General features: G+C 39.0%; 2 protein-coding genes across 2 annotated transcripts in view; one reads left to right on the top strand and one right to left on the bottom strand.

Annotated features, from left to right (window-relative positions):
* Positions 1-4,160, top strand: part of stx8 (syntaxin 8) — a 45,760-nt gene extending 41,600 nt beyond the window's left edge. The window contains exon 8 of the mRNA XM_026170548.1: positions 3,389-4,160. Within this exon, the coding sequence (XP_026026333.1) occupies positions 3,389-3,453 (65 nt within the window). The 3' untranslated portion in view covers positions 3,454-4,160. The remainder of the gene's footprint in view (positions 1-3,388) is intronic.
* A 242-nt stretch (positions 4,161-4,402) lies between these two features.
* ntn1a (netrin 1a) overlaps positions 4,403-25,176 on the bottom strand; it is a 56,906-nt gene continuing 36,132 nt past the window's right edge. Inside the window, exons 4-7 of the mRNA XM_026170536.1 lie at positions 22,869-23,018; positions 20,976-21,029; positions 12,630-12,704; positions 4,403-7,715 (exon numbers count right to left, since the gene is read on the bottom strand). Coding sequence (XP_026026321.1) covers positions 7,387-7,715; positions 12,630-12,704; positions 20,976-21,029; positions 22,869-23,018 — 608 coding nt within the window. The 3' untranslated portion in view covers positions 4,403-7,386. The remainder of the gene's footprint in view (positions 7,716-12,629; positions 12,705-20,975; positions 21,030-22,868; positions 23,019-25,176) is intronic.

Below are 25,176 nucleotides of genomic sequence, written 5' to 3'. Positions count from 1 at the left end.
TTAGACAGCTGTTAGCACATGATTCTCCTTATGCTGCTGAGAATATAGCCCAGAAGAAGCAGATAGTATAGCTTTTATTTTGGAAAGAGCCATTTCTCTGTAATAAACTCTCTTTTCCAAAGATGAGTGATTCCTCAATCGCTGCAATATCGCTAGCCCGACGTCCCGGAGCTAGCGATTTTTTCAGTCGGGCTACCAAAATCTATCTCTTCCCTGCCCGTCGGGCTATTGTAGGAAAAATATATGTCAATGCTTTTGCATTCTTTCAGAAATGTAGCTGGGTAATTATGTCATTGGCATCGGTGAGCCACTGTCAATATGTGACATATTGAAGTCGCGTTTGAATTTGCGCTTGTTTTTTTGCTTTCACTTTGCAATCGTGCGAACTGTGTATAGAGAGCGACAGCACTGATCTGTGAGTGATGATAATTTGTGCACCAATTCCTCTGACATCGTCTTATTAATCGTTAGCTTACTATGCAAACATGACAAGTGAAATCTCCCGCAGCAAGCTTAAACATGTGAGAGGTTGATCGCGCAGAGAATCGCTGAGCTTATGTGAGTGCGCGTGTAAAAGCATTTCAGTTCTGCTGAGCCAAATAAGACAGGTCAGGGTGAAGAAGTGACAGCCAAATAAAAGCTTACCACAAAACAGAGAAGTTATGACAAATCAGACTATAAGGCAAAAAGAAAGTGCAGCTTTATGGTTTCATGGACAAAATAATTTCTGTGGCTGCAATATGACGAGCTATATAACCAGGGCTGCACATAAGTGGTCCGCAGGTGCGCATTCGCTGTCAAAATAAAAAACGCGCACAAGGGTTAGGGTTAAATTTAAAAACTGTACTTTTGAGTTAAAATATATATTTATAATTTTAATAAATGACAAATTAAAAAGGCATGAACATCTTTTTGTATCGAAAAAATATCGAACCGTGACACCAAAGTATCGAACAGAACTGTGAATTGTGTGTATCGTTGCACCCCTAATAAATATATATATATATATATATATATATATATATATATATATATATATATATAGTTTCAAGCTGAAAAGGTTTTATCACCAGGGGTTATAGCAACAAAACATCAAGTAAGAAAATTTAGCATAAATTATCATAGCAAATGAGTTTGGAAAATTGTGTAACTGTATCTGAGCAGCAGTGATTTTTGTTTTTATTTAGCCTTGCTAGACTGGATGGGTGGTGGTTGTTGACTATGATGAAGTCTCATTGCTTTTTAAATACCGTATTTCCCGGACTACAAAGCGCACCTAAATATTAGCCGCACAAGCTAAAATCAGGGGAAAATCCTGTTTTGTACATACATTAGCCGCACCTGACCAAAAGCCGCAGGTGTTTCAATGTTGACTTATCATATGTAAGAGAATATGCACAAAGGGAATTGTCAGGAAAGAGATGGCTGTTTGGAGACATCACTTTTATTAATATTTTGAAAAACAAGTTATGGGTACATATTTGCACATGTAGTACATAACAGTAGCCTACAGCACACCAGAAAAATAGATTCGGACTACCTTTTAGGCTCAGGTGCAGTGACACGGCTTTAACAAGAAGAAAAGTCAGTCATTCACCACCATCTTTCTCTTCTTCCTGCGCACTAAAACCACCAAAGTCCTCTTCTCCAGTGTCGGATACAAACAGGCTCAGGATGGCTTCGTCATCCACTCTTCTTCTCTCCTTCGTTGTCACTTTCAAAACCAAAGAAATCCTCATTGTCAGTGTCAGAGTCGAACACCCTCAGAAGGGCCGTGGCGGTGTCCTCCTCTCCATCATGCAGCAGTCCAGCCCTTCGAAATCCGTTGGTGATCGTGGATGTTTTCACACTTTTCCACGCTGTCAGAATCCACCGGTGGAGTTGGGCATAACTTGCTTTTTGGGCATAACTTGCAAGTTTATCGCCGCTGATCATCCACGCCTCCCGCTGAATGCGTAGCGCTACTTTGAAGTTTGTTTTTCGCGCTACTTCGTACGGCACTACGTTGCCTGGCGGACGGACATGTGACTAACATACCACTCTTGAACCCCGATCCTTCCGCCAGGCAACGTAGTGCCGTACAACAGCGGAACACACAAAACAAATCGTCTTACGATATGACAAAAATCACGGACAATCCATAGAAAAGCCGCACCTGACTAAAAGCCGCAGGGTTCAAAGCTTGTGCAAAAAGTAGCGGCTTATAGCCCGACATTTACGGTAAATGTAGAGCAGTTCATGATTAACACAGACAAAATAAATAAACTTCTGGAGCGGGTGTCCAGTGCTTAACACCCTAAAAAATTAATGCTTACACTGTAACTCATTTTGGTTATTTGGCAACAGAGTGACACATACTGACGTCTATAATTAGTTGGATAAAGACACGGTGTTCGTAGTTTTGTCTCTGGACACGACCACAGTGGATTTTAAATCCAACAATCAATATATGATTGAAGTGCAGACTTTCAGCTTTTACATTACAGACATTTTTATACACAGTTTTTATACATAGTTTCCCAATTTCAAAGACTCCAAACTGGACAATTGACTGGCAAGCAGTTTTGTGGCAAGATGAGGTCTGTTTATTTGTTGTTTCATGACAGATGAAGCAGACATTAATATCTAAAGTTTATATTTAATAGTTTTTATATGTAATTTTAAATGTGAGCCCCAAATGTCAGCGAATGAGGCCAACATTAGGCTGAAGAGGGAAAAAAAAAACTTAATAGAAGGACATCAAAATTTTACAAGTCACCAAATCAACAGCCAGCGAGTTCACTGGAGAGCTCAGCTACACCAAAAGCACAGAAAGTGATCATCTTGATCAGATGAGACCAAGATTAAGTTGTACTGAAGAGAATGGAGCATGGAGAAGGAAAAGAATTGCTCATGATCCAAAGCATACAACATCATTTGTTAAACAAGGTGAACGCAGTGTCACTAGTGTTTATTGATGATGTTACTGCTGGTGGAAGGAGCCGGATCAATTCTGAAGTGTGCAGGGCTACACTCTGATTCAGCCAAATCCTGCAAAACTGATCACACAGCGCTTCTTAGTCCAAATGGATGATATTCCAAAGCATACTGCAGAAGCAACCCAAGTTTGTCAAGGCAAAAATATATATATTATTCGAGTAAATCACCTGATCTCTGGCCATTATTGCATGTTATAGATTACGTGATTTCCATCTGATTGCATTCTGTTCTTATTCACACAGCAACCTGTCTTCTTCAGAAGTGTTTTCTCACTGTGTTAGGCGAGAAAAAGCATCCAGATTTTCATTTTTGTGTGTGTGTGAAATTACTTAATGAACCTTGTAGTCTGATGTCCTTTTCCCTCCAATTGTTCTAACATGTCTTTTTTTCCCTCCTTCCTTCTGCTCAGGGATGCTGGTAGTGATCGTACTACTTCTTATAGCCATTATAGTGATTGCTGCGTGGCCTGTGTGATGAAGACAGCAGTGATCATGGACCCGTGTCGGACAGCAACAATGAAAGTCTGGAGCAGAATTTAATCAGCAGTGACATCAAACAGACAGACCCTCATTTAAGCAGATTTACCATACTTGTTCTTCACATTAAGACACAGGTCATTTTGGGCTATCTAATAAAGGAGAAGTGGGGAAAACCCCACAGACAAATGTTTTTATCCAGTATGTCACTCTTGGGTTTAAGGGTATATGTAACCTTTCAAAAGACATTTACTTTCTTTTTTTGTGGGTGTAAATTGTTTAATAGATATTCAAATGTCTTACTAATAAATTAGTAAATCATCAAACTCTTAAATTATTTGGAGATTTGTAAGCATTTTGAAAAAGGTTTATTTTACTGCCTGAACTGTGAGAATGTTGACCTAACAGTAGGACCTCCCGCAGGCAACGGGGACTTTTCTTTCATAAGCCTGTCTGTGGTTGGGCTGAGGTTTGCACTGGATACAGTAATTCCGCAAGCTTTGCAATATTCACACTCACTTATATTTACCCATTTATTACTGTAGCAGCTGTAATGTTATCATTTTGTTTGGATTTTGTAATGTTTATAGAATAGCTCATAGCCAAAACAAACAGCTCGGCTGTGTTACTAACATGGCTCTTTTCCTTCCCTGTAAATCAATTCAGCTTGTAATTTCTAATAAATGACATTTCCATTTTATAGAGCCTGGACTCCTGTCTGCGTTTACGCTCACGCCTCACTCTGAAGTGTTTTGTAACATGATTTTTAGGTAGTGTGGACCTTTGGCAAAGTTTTAACACACTAGTACTACTTTAATTCATTCCATTGTGTATTTTTCCCCTACTACATTTATAATGATACTGCAACCAGTTAACAGGGATAAACTGAATACATTAAATTCTGTAGACTTACAATTTAAAAAAAAAAAAAAAGCAACAGAGGCAAATGATTTTTCAATGTAACAAGAGTTTATTTATTCTGAAAATCTGAATTTAGTTCTACCAGATTGGTGTGTTCAGTAGTTATTATTTCCTTCTTTTAATAACAACGATCTAAATAACCACAAACAAGTAAAAAAAAAAAAAGACAATAAAATCCACAATGTCTTGTGTCATTAAATATATTCATATATAATAACCATAATATATTAGTAGGCATTGTAAAACATTGCAAAAGATTTTGCAATGGTGAAAAAAACATTTACAATTCATAGTATGAACACAAAGCAATGCTTTGATGTGTATGTGTATAGCGTTTCATCTGGAAGCTTGTCAAACCATTGCTCAGGAGACGGATGTCAAAGTTACAGCTAGAAGCTATGGAGACCAGAGTCGTGTCATTTTGGATTACACTGTGCCAAATAAAAATAGTTAAAAAAAAAAAAAAAAAAGAACTTGACACATAACATTGTTGGTTTAACAATGAAATGCGGTACCGTGCAAAAATTTTGTGTATATGTCAGAATATTGTGATTATCAGTTTTGGAGAATTCAAGAAGGCGCCATCATGTAGCAGCATGTTGGGTATCGATAACAAATATTAAACTGATTGAACAATAAAAAAAATGTCAATATTGACTAGTACAGTCATTTTCTGTATCACAGTTCAATATGCTCAATTTGTCATCATCTAGGATTTTTACTATAAGTAAAATTACAAAATTGAGGATGTTTCCAAGATACTGGTATCAAATCTTTATCTCCTTTTTATGAAAGTTTGAAAGTTTCTTGTCTATCCCTCTTTACACTCACTTGAGCGTTAGAAATTAAATGTAACTTTAGTGAGACAACAATCGCCCATTTAACATGATGTTTTATTGTCTCACAAACATACTGCTCACGGTGTTGTGATTTGGCCTCAAAAGATAAAAAGTTCATGATAAATCAAATACACTTTGGGCTTTTTACAAACCTGAGCATTTTTATCCATGCATTCCTTGGAGAAATCCAAACTGAACTGCACACAAAGTGGTTTGAATCAAGCAGCGACAAGTTATTGTAATGCACCCCATTTGTCCCTTTGCAAGTATTGACATGAAGAGAATTAACATGGCAGGCATTTTTCTTACTGATTCGTTTCTTTTACTGAGCGTACAGTCGTGCATTGTGTTTGCAAAAGAGTGTGCCCTGTAAATGAGTTTATATGCAATCCCACCACACTGCAGGAAGTGCTACAGACGAATACAAGCTGTGAGGTGGATTCTAAAAGTAAATTTAGGTAAGCGTGTTGAGCACTTTCTTAAGGCGCAATAAGCTTCAGTTTTTCATCACTATAGGGATTATTTTCTCTGCCACGTAAGGTAAGAAATTTGTTTCATTGTATCCACTCTGTGCTTTCTACAACCTGAAGATCTTTCAGATCATCTTTTCAGATTTAGTGGTAGTAACAGGCAGGGGGTCAGTTGCAACATTTTTCTCCCTTTGTCCTACTCATACCCATTGTTGAAGATTTTGACATACTGTGGCGAGCTTTCCATAAGTTGGTTTAAAAGAACACATGTCTGAAGAGGTAAATCATATAAATATTTGCATTGTTGCACTTGCGTCATACTATTTGTCTTTGTCAATATCCTCTGAGAACATGCAGTACCAGCAGCTGCAGTGCTGCACTTTCACCCGCACAATTTTAACATTGCATCCATTTTACACAACAACAGACATTGGGTAACTTTCACAGTTCTGATCATTTGTGGCAGAGCAAGCATTGCTGATGAAAGGAAAAACAAACAAGATTTCACATCCCAAATGCCCTTTGGGGTTGCGTTAGGCAGGGCTTTCGGCATAAAACCGAATCAAACCTCCAAAGCTCCCCACTGTGGTGACGCCTCATGACAGGAAGGAAGCGGTTGAGGGTAGTTTCTTATTAATGTCTATTAGGAACAACTCAGGATTTTATGAACATTTTTGTAAAGAGGTTATCAATAAAATGTAGCTGGCTTCTTATTCCCAAGTCACTTGTTAAAGCTTCTATTTTTTTGTGACACAAAGTATATCACAGTTACTGTAACTACTAAAGGTAAAATCAGTGATTTAAATGTTTTTTTCCCTCAGAAATTGAACATTAGTACAGTACCACAAGCAGCACTATTTAGTGAACATTACAATCTCACATGCAGGTTTAGGCAAATGCTTAACTGTGAAATCTGAGGGGCACTGGTTTGATTAGATTGAAAATAAAAGTCAATACTGTCATAGATTCTTTTCTGTCACTTGCATGTTGTAAAACTGTAAAAGTCCTGACAGATGAAAATGTAAGACATGCAATTTAGTGTTGCTTGAATTGCATAATATAACTAAATTCAGACAGGAAAGGAATGGCAAGTCTTTCACAGCTAAATGTGTGCATTTCTGTGGCTTAGAAACAATAGCATTTATGGCACAAATCTCAATAAAGGAACTACATATCACTTCCTCAATTGCCACTCAACAGTGAAATCTTTTGTTGAAACAAGCTCACTTCTTAGCGAATAATACAATTTTCCAAGACAACATGCAGAGGCAAAGTTGCAGCGGTAGGTAAGTGGCTTTCTGTCATTTTTGCAACAGCGGAAAATGTCCATAAAATTCAAACATAAAATATAAGGATTTCATATTGGGATAATGAGAACAAAACAAATAATGATATATACTGGTAATAGGTGCAAATCCACAAGAGAAAGGAATCTCAAAGTAAAATAAACCAAATCTGCCAGGTGAGCTCCTTCAACAAAAGTTCGACTGAAAAAAACATATCATCCTAAATAATTCTCTTCATGCTTCTACACAAAAAAGCAGCGACATAAACAGTCTCTTTTCTGTCCATGGTCCTCTGTCTGTCACTCTTCCATTCTTTTTATTTATTTATTTATTTATTTCTTTTTTAATATTTGCCAGCTCAGCTTTTTTTCTTGAAATCATCTCCCTCTTCAGAATCGTCTCCATCTCATCCTGCTTATGGCTTCTTGCACTTGCCTTTCTTCTCGCGCTGCTGGAACTTCCTGAGCCTGCGCGCCCATGTGTCCCTCCACTGGATAACCAGGCTACCTTTATCTGCCACTACTCCACCCTGGCCAGGGGAGTCCTCATCATTTCCCAGCAGCAAGTACTTCTTCCCAGGCTTGATCTTTGGACACTTGCAGGCCACGTCTTTGGCACGGACCCACAGAAACTGGTCCCCACGGCGGATGCGGCTCTCTCCCTGCTTGTAGACGGAGATGATGTTGACAGTAAATTTCCACCACTCACCGGATTTGTCCGCTTTCAGGATGTGCACTTGGACAGCTGCAAAGAAAAGTTGGGAAGCAAAAGACGTGACACGTGATTTCCTTTTACTGGATTCAACAAACATGCAAAAGCGTGTGACTGGTAAAGTTTAGTTTCTCTGTAAGGCTAAAAGTCTGCAGCAGAGTTGTGTGAGGCTGTAACTGGGCACGCTAGTTTTTGAGGCTACTATGATTGAATATATCATTTTCATCACAGATACAAGCATGTAGATGCCACATTCGGTTTCTGCGTTGCATCTTTGCTACTGCGATTTTTCTCAGGTGTGTTTGGATAGACTAAAAGTTCTTTTAACACTTTTACAGTTACATACATATATCAAGTTTATGCATTCAAGTACATTTAATTTGACATTTTACAAGAGGTAGTCTGTTTTTAAGGTGACTGCATGTTAAGTGGCCACACTGAATTAAGCTAATACTAGCCTAAAGGTAGCTTCAGGTAAGCGGTTGGGTATAAAAATCTGCATTTCAAACTTAACTAAATATGCTGTATCATTGCCACAGTTTTTGCATTTGTAACAAAGTAAGCCAGTTACGAATTTGTTGTAAATGGTAGTGAGTTGATGATTTTTCAAGTATATAAAGATCTCTGCCTTCAGAGATCGGGTCAAACCCAGACAGGTTCTTTCTGTTTGGAATTTTTATGTTTTTTAATTTTCTCTAGGAGCTTCTCGGTTTCTCCTCCCATCAAAAAACATGCCAGGTTAATCTTGTGTATCATTTTAAGACATCAATTTGGACGTTTGGTTCCTGCTGTCCAATGCATGCTAAGATTTACAAATCAGAGGTTGATTGACAAGCTCAAAGTCCATGACGACAGTAGGCCAGCAATAAGAGGCTTGCATGTCTGTAAATTTTTCTTTAAAGCAAATCATCCAGCAGATTTTTCACTAAGAGACATTGCGGTAGACCGACTGGCATTGCCTTCCCTACAGCTATGCAGCTAGCATTCCAAAAACACTCAAAACTGTGGCTTTACCTTCTAATTTTAACAGTCCTTCCAAGCCAAAGTTTTTGCTTAAACAATTTAGTCTACAGATTGTTTTGGTCAAATCACTATGTCACTGGATATTTATTGAGCTAATCTCCTGCTTGCATGAGATATGCAGACATTTTTATTATTTTAATGAAGGCCTGGATTTTGTTTCAGTTTCCTATATCAGTCTTACCAAAGAGTAATGATGTCACAAAAGGGGGAAAGGGTTAGCCCATGATGCACATTAGGGATTATGTCACAAAATCCAGAGCTCTGACATTTCCAAGGCTGGAAGATCAAACCTCAGTATCCCCAAGTGTTTTAGATTTAAGAAGGTTTTGTTGATTTGCGTTATTGCAGCAGAGGAAATCTTGGCATTTGAGTGCATTACAGCATTCTTGCATTGCCTCACCAAGGAAATATTTGTTCTTTTTGTATTTTTATTTTCAAAAGGGCTTTACATTGTGACTAAAAGTGCATATCAGACTAATAAGACATTGAATAGGTTGCAGAAACACAGTTTTAATTCTTTAAAGAAGGTCAAATATGATGTGTACAAATCTAAATGGTGACAAATCAACTGAAATTGATTGAAAAGCAAGTACTGAATTGATAAAAGGAGGTAAGAGACATGTTTAAATTGACACCAATGTGCTATTAATCCCAGTAAAGTAAAAATTGGTAACCTAATTCTAACCTAGATTTTTTCTCTATACCTGGTCAAGCTATCAGATGGAGCCCAGTATGCATTATGTCCATTTACTGACACAGCAGCGTGATTTGTAATGTGATTAGGAGACAGGGTAGGGCTATTAAAGACGTTAGCTGGAAAGATACTCTGTTATATCACATGATTAATGTACTGATTCTGTCCTGTGAGAGGAGGAGTGAGGGAAAGTGAGAGTGAAGAAGAGGAGGAAAGAGAGCGTGTATCAATATGCATTTTATTGAACCGATCTCTTCCCCCTGTACTTATGACACCAGTTTCGGAATGAACCATCTTGTCACAAGGTCACCTTCAGCACTTATGGAGCTGAACATCTTGGTGGTATTAAGTGTATACCCCTGTACTCAGGCCAGGTTTTGTATTATTGATTTTGAATCACTGCCTTGGGATTCATTTCATAAAATGGTGAAAATCTAAAACTGCTTCTAAAACCTTTTTCCAGCTGCAACAGTGTAGCTGAATAAAGGTGATTTTTGAAAACATATCTGTATCTGCGTGTAATTTTAGTTTCCATTATGCTATTATGTTTCAGTAATACTGGTTAAACCAGATCTTTTGTGTTATGCTTGTAGCACAGTAATTACATGTGCAATTTATTCTTCTGCGATGTATTAATGTATAAAACTATTATTTGTATAATAGTTTTATTTAGGCCTCAGTGTCATGGGAGCCCTAATGACCGTTGGCTGACCTAACAGTGACCTCTGCAGCACCTTGGATATACCAGCTGCCACCATGTACTGTTTGTGTTTGCACAACAGTTGCTGTGCACTGTGGACACTGAGATGCTTAAAGTGGCTGCACCAAGGATTTGCTGAGATGAGACATTTCCCCGGGCTTTGCATCCTCCTGTGACTGCTAATGTGCGTCTGCATATCAAATGCAGAAGCTTGTAGTGTCGTTTCCCTACGCAGCATGGGACACAGATCCCTGCTGATCCTTTCAAAACAGTGCAAAGCTATGGCTCCCTGGAGCCAACTTCTGCAGATTTACATTGTGTCTCAGTCAGCTTCGCTAAGCTTGAGTAAATACTGCACAGGGTTCTTGTTCTTGTCCGTAATTAGTCTTAAATATTCCGTTGCTAACTATGGATGGAAATGGATCCTTTAATGTATATTCCTGGCACAAAGCCACCCGGCAGAGAGAAGGTGAATTACACAGGGAATGACAAAGAACATAACACCACTGCTGGACTCACAGATTAAATTAAATATTTTAACTATGATCCAGCTCTGAAAAATAATTTAATTTAAGAGTTTGTAAAGGAAATTTAAAAAAACAAACAAACAAACATATATTTTGTCTGTTGTTGTGCATGAACACATTAAATCTGCATGTGTTTATTCGATTGATTGTACACCATCATAACATGGCAGCCAAAGAGAATCCTTTTGGCTTCATGTTTTGATTAAATCACACTTAACAGCAGAGTTTCTATCTCAAGGTTTACGAACCTTCTCTGTTCAGACTCCCTAATTTACACCCTCTACCTAACAAGGCTCTGTATCTACACCCAAAAAGCATTAAAGAGAATCTTTTCTTTTCATTTGTCTCTTGCTTGGCAGTCGTTCAGCCATCAGTACCAGCACACCTACGAGACATGCCAAATCAATTTTGGAGCCTCTCCTGCTGTCTTGTCTTTGGATATGTACATACTGTAGATAAGGGTACTCCGGATTGTGTTGAGTGATCGTTTCTCCAGCGCGTCATACTGATGCCTCTTTTTATCTCTACATCTCCTCACCCTCAAATGGGTGCTGCCTACTGTTATCACTCAGTTTTAATAGTGGTGTTTTAGTGGTCCAGTGCATTCTGCCATTCTGCGCAATTCCACAAAGCAGTAAATTCATTGGCCAGGAGACTTTGTCTTTACACTCATTTTTCTTTTTTTTCTCCACTTTAAAAAAAAAAGAAAAACAAAAACAAAATTCATTTAACTAACTTAAATTAGTCAAGATAAGGGAACAGATGTGTCTCACCATTACCCTAATCAAAGGCATTATGGTGCCACTGTTAAAGGTCATGCATTTCTAGGACACCAGTCATCTGACAGAATGACACCGATGTCTCAGTGTTTCTTGTGCATCATTATTCCCAAACATATTTCCTCATTTGGTGTTTAATAGTAATGGTAGAGGTATTTACTGGGTTGAGATATGCTTGCTAGGCAGACCATATTATGGCATACTCATTTAGTTCCCCCTCATGCCCTACATTTGGGGTGGATTGGTTTTTAAAATTGTATTTGTTACACATCTGTGTTAATGTATAAATAAAATATAATACAACAGCACAATAAAAGTATGCATTTTTAATCTTGATTTTAGAAGAAATGCTAACTTGGTTTTGAAATTTCCAGCATTTTCTGCCTTTTGACAAAAAACAAAAAAAATCACGCGTGGACCGCAACACATTTGAGAGACAAGGTTTTTCTCACGCCACTAGCATCAAGTTAGGCACTGGTGGAAGAGGAGGTGTCTATAAGCTGACCCTTTAACTCCTGCAAATCCTAACAGAACAAAGTCCAGGCATGTCCATCAAGCTGCTGAAGTATGCTCCAGGATGCCGCTGCTTGGTTGACTAGTTCAGCAGCCTGACTTCAATCAGGGGAGGGGCCAGAGGGACAGGAAGAGGGGAGAGGTCATATGTCTTATCCACACCTTGAATGGGGTGGCAGACTGATGGTCACAGGAATTCACCAAGAAACACATCAGCTGTGGGGGAAGTGGCCTTTCTTAATGAGGATCTCTTAAAGAGCTCCCACTGTCTGTCATACTGACTTGCTTTATCCGCTGGAGTCTTATTCGACTGTTCAGAGATAACCCTTCCAGCACACACGCACACACATCTTCTCCCTCTCTGTCCTTCTGTTTGTCTGCCTCTCTCTTCCTCCTTGAAGATCTGTTGTCTTCTGTTTGATCCATTGACTCTCTGTTCTCAGAAAGCTGTAGTAAGACATCAGTAAAATGCCTCGCCTGAAAACTATTGCTGCTTCCCAGCAACGTTCTGGGCTGGATGCATAACACTGAAGGTACTTTGATTGTAGGAGCAAACAAATGCATTCAAAGAAAGACTCTGCAGCAACACTGGGACTCCCTAAAAGTGCAAATTATTTGTTCTTAGAGACAGATTGATCTCAAAGTAAAGCAGATGTCTTCATAATGTAAATGTGAGTGGTTAAACAGGCTGCGCGTTGTTTGTTTACTCACCGTAATCTTTCTTGCAGTACTTCTTCATGTTGATTTTAAGTTTGCCTTTGGATGCCTTGCAGTAAGAGTCACAGTCTGCAAGAATAACAAAGAATCAAATATGATAACGAGTCATAACGCATCAAAGAATCTCTGCAATTTGGTTGCCAGTATTTATTTTTTCTGTGAATTAAACTGTTTGCATTTTTTTTTTAACAATTTCACTGTTCTTGGAAAATAATATTCTCAATTTAAGACATTTGAAAAAAAAATACTTGCACCCACAGCAAATTAACTGATTTTGAATTTTTACTTAATCAGAAAAGAATCATCCCAGAATTTTCCACTTTGTCCTTTGATTAAAGGAAATTTTACCTTCTGAAAAAATCTTATAATTAATTAAATCATTATTAGTTAACATAGTTATACCATACTTAATATGATATTTTAGTAATACCACAATTAATATGGTGGTATTAAATTAATATTAAAATGATTATAATAATTCATGATTTTAGTAGGAAAACGTTATATTTGATATTCATAATTATTTAAATAAAACATATCTATTTGAGATTTAAAGCTTTAAATGCTTCTATTGTATGTAGTAGAATCTGGAAAGCCTAAACTTGTTCACTGAGTTTCAAGTTTAGGAAGAAAAATGACAGAACAATAAATAAAGAAATAAATAAACATTTTTTTTATTGTCCAACAGCACAATCTCATCATGTGTGATGGTCTTATAAAAGCACCTGATGTTATCAGCACAGTGTTTTGAGGGATTTAAAAGAAAAAGTGCCAAGAACCCACTCAGACGGTGGGAATAATTTAGGCCTATGCAGACCACCCGACATTTACTTCATCCCCCACCTCCACCCAAATCTCACCACACTTGTCACCTCAGCCCCCGACCTTCTGAAAAAAAAATAGCCCTGGGATCACTTCAAGGCCCCACAGAGGACCACGTCAAGCTTTTGCATTTATTGCAGGGGGGGCACGCAGGGTTGTCAGCTATTTGAGGGAGTGGAAGGTGGGGAGGTGGAGGGGGTCAATGCCACACAAAGGGAGGTCAGGAAGGGAAAATTAGCCATCCATGAAGTGTTAGGCAAAGGACCCTCATTTTGGGGGTGCGTCCATTCTGGAGCCGTGAAGAAATGAATACCTCATGCAGGCAGCGGTGTCATCCAAATCAGCTTAGAGCACTCTGCTGAGAGGAAGCTCTCAAAGACAAGTATGTATTTACATATTCTTTGAGGCAGATGAGGTGAACATTTGATTTTTCATCCACATCATTCGATGTACACTGTTCAGAAAGATTTTTGGCCAGGAAAATATATTAAAATGTATGTATTCATGAGCGGTGGGGGTCAGGGATATTAGTGTTCACTGTGGTTCAATAAAGAAAATAATGAGCCGCACACTGCAAGCACAGTATGGCATACAGCCACAGGGCTGTATTAAAGGTATGCAAATATACAAGATATGAAATCTCTGCAGGTTAGGAAAATATTTACATCTGTGACTCTACGTGTGTGTCCTCCACGTCATCATATTGTGCTCTTGCAATGGTGTTTTTTAATTATTGAAAGTGAACTGCTTTTACGTTACAGCCTTGTTCCTTGTCCAAATAGACCCACGACAGTATGCCATCAGTTTTATGGTTGGCCATAAGCTGACGCAACCTCCACTTGCCTCAGTAATCCAGAAACTATGTTGCTGCTACGATGTAGTGATTGCCCCATGCAGTGCTGTAATGCATCATCTACTTACAGTGCATGCCAAAATAATGTCATGTTAGGGGAATATCAGGGGAATGAAATCTGTTTTTTCAGTGTTTTTGCTCTCTCTCTCTTTTCAGACTGCCGACAATATTATTATTATTATTATTATTATTATTGTTGTTATTATTATTATTATTATTATTATTATTATTATTATTATTATTATTATCAATAATAATAATAATAATAATAATGATAATAAATTAAGAGAGACAAGGATGAAGAGCATGTTATAGTGTTAAAGAGTGACCAGTGTAGTGGAGGGCAGACTGGCACTTTCAGGCAAACTTGATATGAGCAAACATCATTTATGTGACCAAATCTTTGGTCGTGCTTTTTATTTTCATATTTACTTGAGTTGAATTGAGTTGAATGAGGTTGCCCGGGGAACACCACAACAAGAAAAAATGCACCCCCCCTGCGAAAAAGAGAAGGGGGTGGGAGAATAGATATTGGTAGTGAGCGAAGGGGTGGAGAGGTTGACAAAAAAAGAAAGAAAAAGGGAAATTTAAGGGAGGGGGTGGGAAGAACAAGACAAGGTCCAGAAATTTAAGGAAAACCCCCAAATTGAAGCTGGTAGTCTCGTGAACTGGTTAGAAAGGGCAAAAAGCTGGTGCTGGTGGTAGTAAACAGAGAATGTAACAAAAATAGGAAGAGTACATGAAGAAGGGGAGCCTACATGAGTTGCACCTGATTACCATGTAAATGATCGAAGGGGGAGGGTGCCCCCCCACCCCCCACCCTCCCCCTTCAATGGAAAGGAGGCTTTGTTTTCTCATAACCCCCCTCCCTCCCCGATACCATCATGATACTTCTCTTTGATAGCCTTTCGTTCCCCATTAGTGTACCCCTGAGACACAGCTCCAGGCCCCGCTGAGATCACCCCAAGATCCCCATTTAGGGCCAGGCAGTCCCCTACAGTGAGGACAAATGTTCCCTTTGTGAAAGCGTTACAAGCTGGAGAAGTGGAGGCAGTCCCCTAATACTGAGCTAAGATGTGCTTTGGGCAGAGTAGATGTAGTTACTACAGCGCTTTGTTTCCTGCCTTTCAGCACTGAGAAGTGTGTAACTGAGAGGTGGACCTTTGCCCCTTCTATTAAAGTACTGTACGACTCCTTACCCTAATCGTTTTCATTAAAGCTGCTTCGAGACAGAATGCATTAGTGCTCAGTTTTATGTGTTTGGACCGGTACTTTACAGCGCTGAAAAAAGGAGCAGTACAAATGTCTTCATTACGTTCAGCAACAAATATTCAGAGGACTGCTCAGACTTGTAGATCAAAATCTATACACAGCACTCCTCATCGTACTTTTATTGATTTGCTAATGCTGTCATAATAACAGCAAACCAGAGATATTTAAGATATTTATTTACTTTTTTTTGATGCACTGATCAGTTTTGATATTTGAGGCTATTTTGTGCTAATAGCGCGTTAATGATCAGAGGCTACTAATAAAATTTAAAATGCTTTCAGTTGGTTGTTTTATTGATTTTGTGGTTGATTTTCAAAGTTACAATATTAAAAAAATCTCTTAATTAAAAAATTTATAGTAAGAGGAAATTTCAGAGATATCTTTAAGTAAAAAATGTAAAATGTAAAATAGTATTAGTTAATTTATAAAATACATTGTATTTTATAACATATCCTTATAAGCCAGTAAATTTCCATACACATACAAGTAGCACACACTAACACCAAACCTTTCAGCTTTATTCCCATCTTTATTCTAAAATAGGGGTTTGTTCATATACCATACCTACTATAACAAAGCATTTTATTCTATTTTGTATAGTATGTTATTCTATTTTATCTGATCCTATTCTATTGGGTTTTTCATAACTTTTATGCAGAGGAACTATTTCCCTATGGGGACTAACACATACACATTACATTACATTACATTACATTACTTTCTGCCATGACCTAAAAATGGGTGGGACTAATAAAGGTTTGTCTTATCTTATCTTATCTTATCTTATACAAAAAAGTATTGCAAAATGTTTCTTTTTTCTGTCTGTTGACACTGTTTTGGGAATTATGTAGTGATAAAAAGAGTTATCCAAAATCCCTTCAGCATGAACCTTCCACTCAAATGTGTCAACAAAATGAAACGAGAATTTTGAACGTGGTTTTATCCAGTGTTCATGTTTCCATTGTGGGAAAGTATGCAAATTATAGCAAATTTGCACATATAATGCCTCACTTACATATCTAAACATTAAAATACTCAAAAGCTTGTAAATTAAAAAATAATTGTCTCTATGTAAGTACTCAACTAGTGAAGTTTCATGGTGATACGTGTCATTTTTAGATGAAAATTGAGGCCACAGAAGAGTGCTTAATCTTTTTTATTTTCTTTTTTGTGTGGGCTTGAATTTTTATTTTTCATATTTAAAATGAAGAATGCAATTTGTAGCACTCTTATGGAGAAGTTTGGAGTGTGGCTGCAGTTTTCTGTGAGTGCAAGGTGAAGGAAACATTGCACAGAACACCCGTCAAACTATAATGGATTATTGATGTGATCAAAATTTATCTTGATATCTCTTCATACTGTAAAGAAACATTGACAGCCAGCACCGGGACATAACAGACACCTTGGCATGCAAGCTAAAGTAAACAAAAGCAGTGTGGAGAAATAGCATGGTGAAGGTGAATGCAATGCAAATGAAGCAGTCAGTACTTTAGAGTTATACAGAGAAGGACTGGAATGCAAACAACTTAACATTCAGCCAAGAAGTCTGCATCGTTTGTAGCAGAGTAAATGCCAAAGTGCCTAGCTGTCCTTTAGTATATATATAAAATTAAATATTTAAAATGATTAATAATATTAACATTTGGGTCACAGTGAGAGCTGCTCAGGGAGCTGTGTGATTGCATATACTTGTACAGTATGCACGTGCTACAGCTTTGCAGTTACAGTTGATTTTAAAACTATGCAAAGCTGCTCTTAATGTTTAAATGCAAGTGAACATGTGTGAACATGACCACAGAGGCAAGAGGCATCAAAGGTAGAAGAACAGTGAGACAAGAAGGTGTAAATGATGGCCCGGGAGGAGGGCTTTCTCCCTGAAGCAGACTGATTGAGAAACAAATTGCAGCAAATAAAGCACGTAATTAGATTTCAGAGCCCAGTGTGCTGCCATGCAATGCGCTCCATTGTTCTGTGCCGGGCTGCTTACATTAGAACTGTGAGTTTGGATCCCGTCCAGCAAAGAAAGACAGAGTAAAAAAGGGGAAAGAAAGAAAAGGAGCCCCCTCCTACTTTTTCTCATTGTATTGTCATTGAGCAAAGGATGGTTTGCTTTCAGCCACCAACAGGCAGAGAAGAGAGGCTATTAGAATTCTTGACCCGATTCGAGATTTTATTTTGGGTGGCGTGCAATCAATTCCGATGAGCTGGGGCATCGCCCATTACTGTAACTGCTCCGTTTTAAATCAGCATGGAGTCCTGTAGGGTTTCTCTGAAAGCTTAGCCGGGGGAAATAAATATGGCAAGAATTTAATGGCATAAAGCAGCAAATAAATTTCAGATAAAAGTTTAACGATGATTTGATAACGTGTGCTTCTGTTTTGGCTCTATTTTTTCTTAACTCAGTGTCTTTTTACTTGTATTTATTCTCTCTCTATCTATCCCACGTCGACACGGCCGTAAAGCACGCTGGGCTCGACTCGTACTCAACAGGGTGTGTAAAGCAAGACTCATGTTCAAAAAATCCGAGGAGGGGTTTGCCACAGATCCTGATCACTTCCAGCTTTAGACACGTCACACACACATACAGTATGTAGGGCTGAACCTTGTTATGCTTATAAGTATCATCATGGTCACTCCAATTCTCCTTCTCCTCATCATCATTAGTTACTTTCACATCCTGTGTATTCTGACGGGCCAGGGCGGCCATCGCAGGTCATCTGCAGTTAATCTCCTCCACATTTCGTTGCTGTTCAGACATCTCTGTCGTGACCCGTGGGAGTGGCGACTCACGCCATCCATGACCTACCAGCACAATGTGTGTTTTGTCTGCGCTACACCATCGGAGGTATTCTCCATGCATTCCAACCCTCCGTGTGGTCAGAAAGGGGGGAGAGCCCTACTGCAGGAGACAAATTAATATCCACTCCATGTTCCCTCATAACCTCCATTCACACCCTCCGCCTCCCGGCAAGCTCCACTCCCCGCCTTCAAGCAAGGCGCAAAGAGACACCTGCCTCATAGCTGTCAGCCCAACACCTCATACTCAACACCTCATCCGATTTTTTTCATATTTATTTCTAAATTAACTTTCCGTGTTTCTTAACTCATGCTCAAATCTTTGTCTTCAGAATCTCAATTTTTCACACACTCCATTTACATTTAATTTTTTCTCGTTTTCTTCATTTTCCAAACTTTTTGCAGGTAATCCACCATTTCTCACTTTTGTTCCTCTTCTTCTATCCCTTGTATACATTTTCTTATATGCTTTTAATAAAAAAGTAATAAATGGTAGATAAATTTAATTTAATTGTGTAAATTTAATTTAATGTGGGTAAAGTGCAAACGGCCTCGCTCTCGTGTCTTTTTTGATCTGATCGCCATCTCCCCCGAGTACATTGGGTACAACAAAAGGCATAACGCATTTCAAAAAAAGCTTTAAAAAAGTTGGAATACTCTTTCTCCTGCTGCTAACTAATAATAATGATGCGGATAATAATCATAATCACTTTTTTTTAGTATGCAGTACTGTGCAGAAAAAACGAAACTGTTGAATACTGCATACAAGCCACATCTGTTTGCAATCATGAAGTGATATCATAGCTGCAGGAATACCAGGTTGAGCAGAGGTGGGTTTGCTGTGTGACCCCATGAAGAGGCTCGGAGGATAATGTATGCATCCTCTGGGCCTCAAGACCGGGCGGGCTAGAAGACCAATCGCTATTCATGCTTCTGACATGACCAACAGAGGATGTCCGTCACCTTACAGTCTGCTTGATTTTAGCCTCAAGGAAGAACAGATTGCCTGGTGGGTCATAATTCACACTTTAACACTATCTCCATCAAAAGGGATGATTTAATTAATACAGTTAGTGGAAACGATAAATATGCACAAATTATGTGAAAGTCTATTTTCTTTCAGAATCAGAATCGTGTTTATATGTTTATATGTGCAGACACATACAAGGAATTTGTATGTGTCTTTCCTGTGTTGTCACATTGAATTAGCATTTTTTAAGTTAACAAAATAAATATATAAAAGTAAAAATCCCTCAGAATATGTCCTACACCCTAAAGTAGACAGATTCCTGACAAGGGGCGCCCAGAGAAACTCCAGATATTGTAGCTCTGCACCACCCACAGTGTTATGTGAAGACAAAGCGTGAAACAGAGGGAGACGAAGGAGGTGGAGGAGAGTGAAAAGAGACTTAAAGAGAAAAGAAAAGAGGTGGAGGAGGGTTGGACAACAGCGATAGCTGGACTGTGCTGTCAGTCAAAGCTGTTCAGGGAAGATTTGAAACCTCAGAGCACCAAACAGCTGCAGAAAGCCCTTATGCACACACACACTCGCTTACAGACATGTATATATGTTGGGCCTCTTCCATTTTGATTTGAGAGGGAGAAAAAAAACATGGCACGAGCCAGATCAGCTTTTTCCACTGTGTGTGAAAGAAAAAGTGGTACTGATTCGAACACTGTTCATACAGTCACAGCACGTCTCTTTAGGAAGTAGAAAATGTGGGTTTTTCCACTTTTCTGTTTTCTGGCAGCATTTATGCCATTTCCTGGGTAACTAATTGAGCCTGCCACAACCCTCAGTAGTGACATATCACCAGAAATCTAACCAGTTGATAAGCTGACAGTTGATTCTAGAATCTCTAAATTTGAGCACTAATATTCATTCTTATTTCAGTTACATAGTTATATTTCCCATTATTCTATCTACTCTAATAACTGTTATATACAGATATCAACACTTATATGCAGATTATAAACAAAACTGCATTTAAAGTAGTAGCAGTATCTGATATTCCATGCCTTATCCTCATCTTATGTTCCTCAATTAAAGACTGGACAGCAAACCAAATGTTACAGAACTGTTTGAAACAGAAGAATACCAATACATCCTTTGCTAAGTTACAAAATCCAGATCCCTCCATCACTCCTCCTCTTACTACACTGCATCAGAGAGGAAAGTGCGAGCTGGGAGAGATGAAATATCAAATCAAACAAACTACTGGAGCCCAGTGCTGCACACTCAACCAACACCCCACTGTGCCGCAGTTAGACTGATTAATTGTGAAAGTGTGAGAGATTAAAGGAGGCACATCCCAGGGCTGCGGCTAATGGATTTAATATTCATGAACCCCCCAGTAATAAGGAGGGGAAAGGCAAGTGGGATCCAATTTATCCTGCACACTGTTTTTACACTTGTGGAAAAAATATGAGAGGACGAGGAACTAAACTGGTTAAAAAGCTCATACTGAATACATTTATCCTCCCACGGCATTTTCCTCGTTTCCTCTCGAGGACAAATGTGCTTTTATACTGATTTATAGCAACATATAGATAAATATGTAAAAGAGATTAAATGTTTTACTCTCAGCTGTGCTTACCTGATGGCTCCTCCGTGCTGCTGGATGGGGTTGTAGGAGGTGTGACTGGAATCTCTATTCCCAGAGAAAACATGACAGAGACACAAAGAAAGATCAGTTTCATTATTATGTGTATCTGCAGTGCATGTTCTAATGTTGCTGTGTGGACGTGTGGAGGTTGTTACAGGATGTAAATAGGCACATTTATTAAAGAAGCATGAAAATGTGTCACTGTTAGAGCCAGAAACTTAAACCTCTGTGATATATTCTGGCAAGGTTTCAGTGTTAATATTATAGAAGAAAATTTAGTAAATAAATTCCTGACGGGGCGTCTGGAAGATATCCTAATGGCAATGAACTGTGTCTTGGTGACGCAGGAGTTGAGTCTGAACTTGCTGCATGTTTTTCCTCGTCTGAAGTGCAACTTAGAGACCTATTTATTGTGTATCCTTTCTTGCAAGTTTGGATTCTGGCTTTCTTAAAAGCTTAAAATGTTATTTCATCTACCTGCTGGCTCCTTCAACATAAACAAGTCTGCCCATCTCACGCTTTGCTTCTTCCAAAACGCAAAAAGCATTACTAGGTGCTAAAATTGCATTACTAGCAGGGGGAATAATATATTTAAAGCCACGAAGTTGGCAGACTTTCCAGAATCGACTAATCTTGGTGGCTAATATGTATCTACATTTAAATGTATTAATATTAAATGTCTGTTTCAACGGTTTCCCGTGATTATTTTCATATCGGCTCGAAATAAAATATCTCCCTCTACTGTAACTGCAACTTACTGCAACTTCTGCATGTATGTACATTTCACATTTTGGAGAAGCAAAGTGTGAAATGGACACGGATGCAGAAGTTGCAGTAAGTTGTGGTAGGCCGGCGTGTCTGTTACACGCTTTGTTGTAATATGTCGGTATAATGCTTTTTTTATTTTATTGTTGCATTGTGAAGAGAAAGGGCTCAATCAAAAAGACTTCTAGATTATTCACGTAGACTATGAGGAAAGAAGGAAAAGTGACATGCAAGGAAAGACCCTGATACACTGAGGGAAGTGGTGTGGTGGTTTCAGCAGTGCAGTGAAGAGTGTTTAAGGAGACAAAGAAACAATCAAGTCTTTAGGTCAATTAAAATGAGATTTTCTCAACTTACACAGACAAAAACCTGCTTTCTAAAAGTATGTCTCATCTGCATGCTTGTCCTGGAGGTCCATTTGCTGATGCTGATCTGCTCACATGAGTGCACATCTGCATTATGTGATATTTAAACGATAGGTCTAATTCTAATATTTTACTTGTGTAAATTTAAACTGACAACAGTGGGAAGTAATATAAACTCAAACTCATAAACACATGTACTGAACATTAAACTGGATGAGCAGTCAAATGTTTTGCTTTAAAGGAGAGAGACAATTCATTGAGAGAGTCCGTTAAGTTTTCTTATGCTGGATACTGCAGCCCCTCTCTCTCTTATCCTGTCTTGAGGTACAGACCTTCTCTCATGCGATTTCATATATTTTGATCTTTTTGTCTTCATTACAATGGCTTGTAAATAATAAATTAAAAGGTAGTACACTTTAGTCATCCCATGAGACATTGTGGTAGCTTAGAGAAGCTGACACAGCTCTTTATTCAGATTAATGGAGCCAACAAGTGTGTGCAGCCATAACCTTGGGGTTCACTTTTAATGGTGTGTTTTTTTTAAACTAGGAAAATTCTGGACCTAAAAAAAGATTAGAAGTTGAGAGAGATGCACTCTTCTGAAGAAAAGTGTAAAACAGTGTATGATGGGTTTGTATCACATGTTTGTGTGTGCTATTTGAATATGTACATATGCCTGTCATCACACCTGACCTTTTGCCAGGCCATGTTGTGCTACAGTGAGGCAGATGTGGTAAAGACTGGTTCAACGTACTTATGCAGGGGGCAATGGGCGAGCGGCTCTGCTGGTAGCCTTTAGCACAGCGGTTGCACGTGATACCAGTCACGCCGTCTTTACAGGGACATTGTCCTGTGGTTTGGTTACAGGTTTTGCCAGCAGCACCCACGGGATGGCAATCACATGCTGTGAGGAAACAGAGGAAGAAAGAGAGGCACAGTGAGTGGTCACACACACACACACACACACACACACACACACACACACACACACACACACACACACACACACACACACACACACACATGTGGGGAGACACAAACATATACTATATCTATAGAGAGTGCAGGTGGGTACACAGCAGCAGTGTGTCAACAACAATAGAGTGGTGAGAGACAGGTGGAGGCGTGCACAGAGAGACAGAACTTACACACGTCCAACGTGGACCCGACCGAGTTGAATCGTGAGTGAAGGAGCAACACATCCTCCAAGTCTACAGACACTTCCTGACATTTTGGCACTCTGTGTGTTGTAGCCATCATTTAAATGCCGCCCTAACACAGATCACAGATATGTCTGTTTATATATGTACCTCTGCAAGTGAGTGAGGCTGAATTTCTATTTGAGCTGGAGACGTGAAGTGAAGAGGAAAGTTTGTGCATGTTTACCAAATGATAAAATAATGGAGGATAATCCTAATTGCCTGTTTCTGATTATTCTCAGGCTTTGAAGGTGAGCCTAAAACGTCTGTCATACTTCCTCCCACACTGGGGGGTCTATCGAACACATATGCTTCAGGAATGTAATCATTTTCCAAAGCCCCCCCCCCTCCCCTTCTAATCCAAACCATTAATTTATTTCACAGCCAAACCGGTCGTGTTTGGTGTTGAGTAATAGTTGTCTTAGAGGGGTTATTTTGTGTTTTCATCTGCTTTTGGTCTAAATAGTAGTGATTCTGACATGGAGGGGGAGTTAAGAGAATTAATAGGTCTTTTATACTGCAATTCTTGACAAGCTAATCCAGACCAGACCTAATCTATCACCATTTTCACATTTTTACTTGAAACGCCTGCAAAGCCAAAAACACAGTTTGTCAACAAACTCACAGCGCCATATTCTTCACTGTGGAAAGATTCGATTTTCTGCTTATTTCCTGGAAACCTCGCTGCGCTATCTCTCCTAGTCGGGCCAACTCCGCTCACTCATCTCCCTTCCCTTAAGATTTTTTTTCCCGACTGTGTCAAATGTCACCGTTAAAATCTTCACAGGTGCAGGTTAAATAATGTGTGTCGGGGTTTTTTTAACCACACAGATTGGTCAGTTCCACTAATGTTTTTTTTTTCTTTTGGGTGGTTATATGAAAAGATTGAATGGTGTGGTGTCAGTTACAATGCATTGAGATCTTGTGATTTCTTTATCTTTACTTTGATCATGAGCAGGGATGTGGTTTTTATTTAGAGATGGGTTGTATACCTGACGAGCTCTCGGGGAGATCTACGTTACAGTTGTTCTTGGGGAAAACACTGCTCTAAAGCATTAATGTAACTGTAAAAGTTTTCTTTATAACTGACTTCTCACTCTTGGAAATAACACAATTGTTGATTTGTGAGATATTCCAAAAAATCAGCCACACGACTACGGGACAACTCTGTTCTCCAGCTGAAGTAAGTGTTTTTGTGATAAGGTCTATGTGTCAGTGGGGTGCCTCTTCTCTTCTCTGTATCACACTCTGTTTTATCTCTGTTGCTTGTTTCCTGTGTTCCAGCTTCTGTGCTGCTCTTATCTGTTTTTGGTGTGTGTGCATGCATGTGTGTTTGTGTGTTGTGTGAGAGCCAGAGAGCTAGAAAGCGTACTTGGACTGTTGAGCCTTCTTATCAGACTCAGAAAGCCCCCCTCATTGTGTGTGTACCTATTAGTACCTTTATCAGACCAATCTGTCACTGCTTTCATTGCTTAGCTGTTCCCTCAGAGGAACAATACACACACACATAGACCCAAACACATGGTTTCAGGAAGCCCAATAAAGACTGTGCAGGCTGCCCCGGCACGTCTTCATGCCTGTAAATTTACGAGAACGTCAGAGGAGTCCGATGCAGAGGAGGCAAAGCGAGTTTCTGCTTGGAGCTTCAGAGAGCTCAGGTTATGCTTTTAAGAGCGTGTGCCCATAATTTCAGCTCAGAGCCTCAAGCCTGCTAGTAAATCAAGGTGCACGGCACATGGTGTACAGGTGGCAAACACTCAGCCTCCTCCTCCTTCTCCTCCACATCTGGTCTTCTTCATCAGCTCGAGAGCCGACTGACTCGCTATCCTGTCCAGTGACAAATTGTCCGACTCAGTGACACAC

The sequence above is a fragment of the Astatotilapia calliptera genome, chromosome 6 (genome assembly GCF_900246225.1).
Source record: "Astatotilapia calliptera chromosome 6, fAstCal1.2, whole genome shotgun sequence".
In the NCBI taxonomy this organism is placed as follows: domain Eukaryota; kingdom Metazoa; phylum Chordata; class Actinopteri; order Cichliformes; family Cichlidae; genus Astatotilapia; species Astatotilapia calliptera.
Note: the sequence above shows the minus strand (reverse complement) of the source record. Positions and strands in the feature narration are given on the sequence as shown.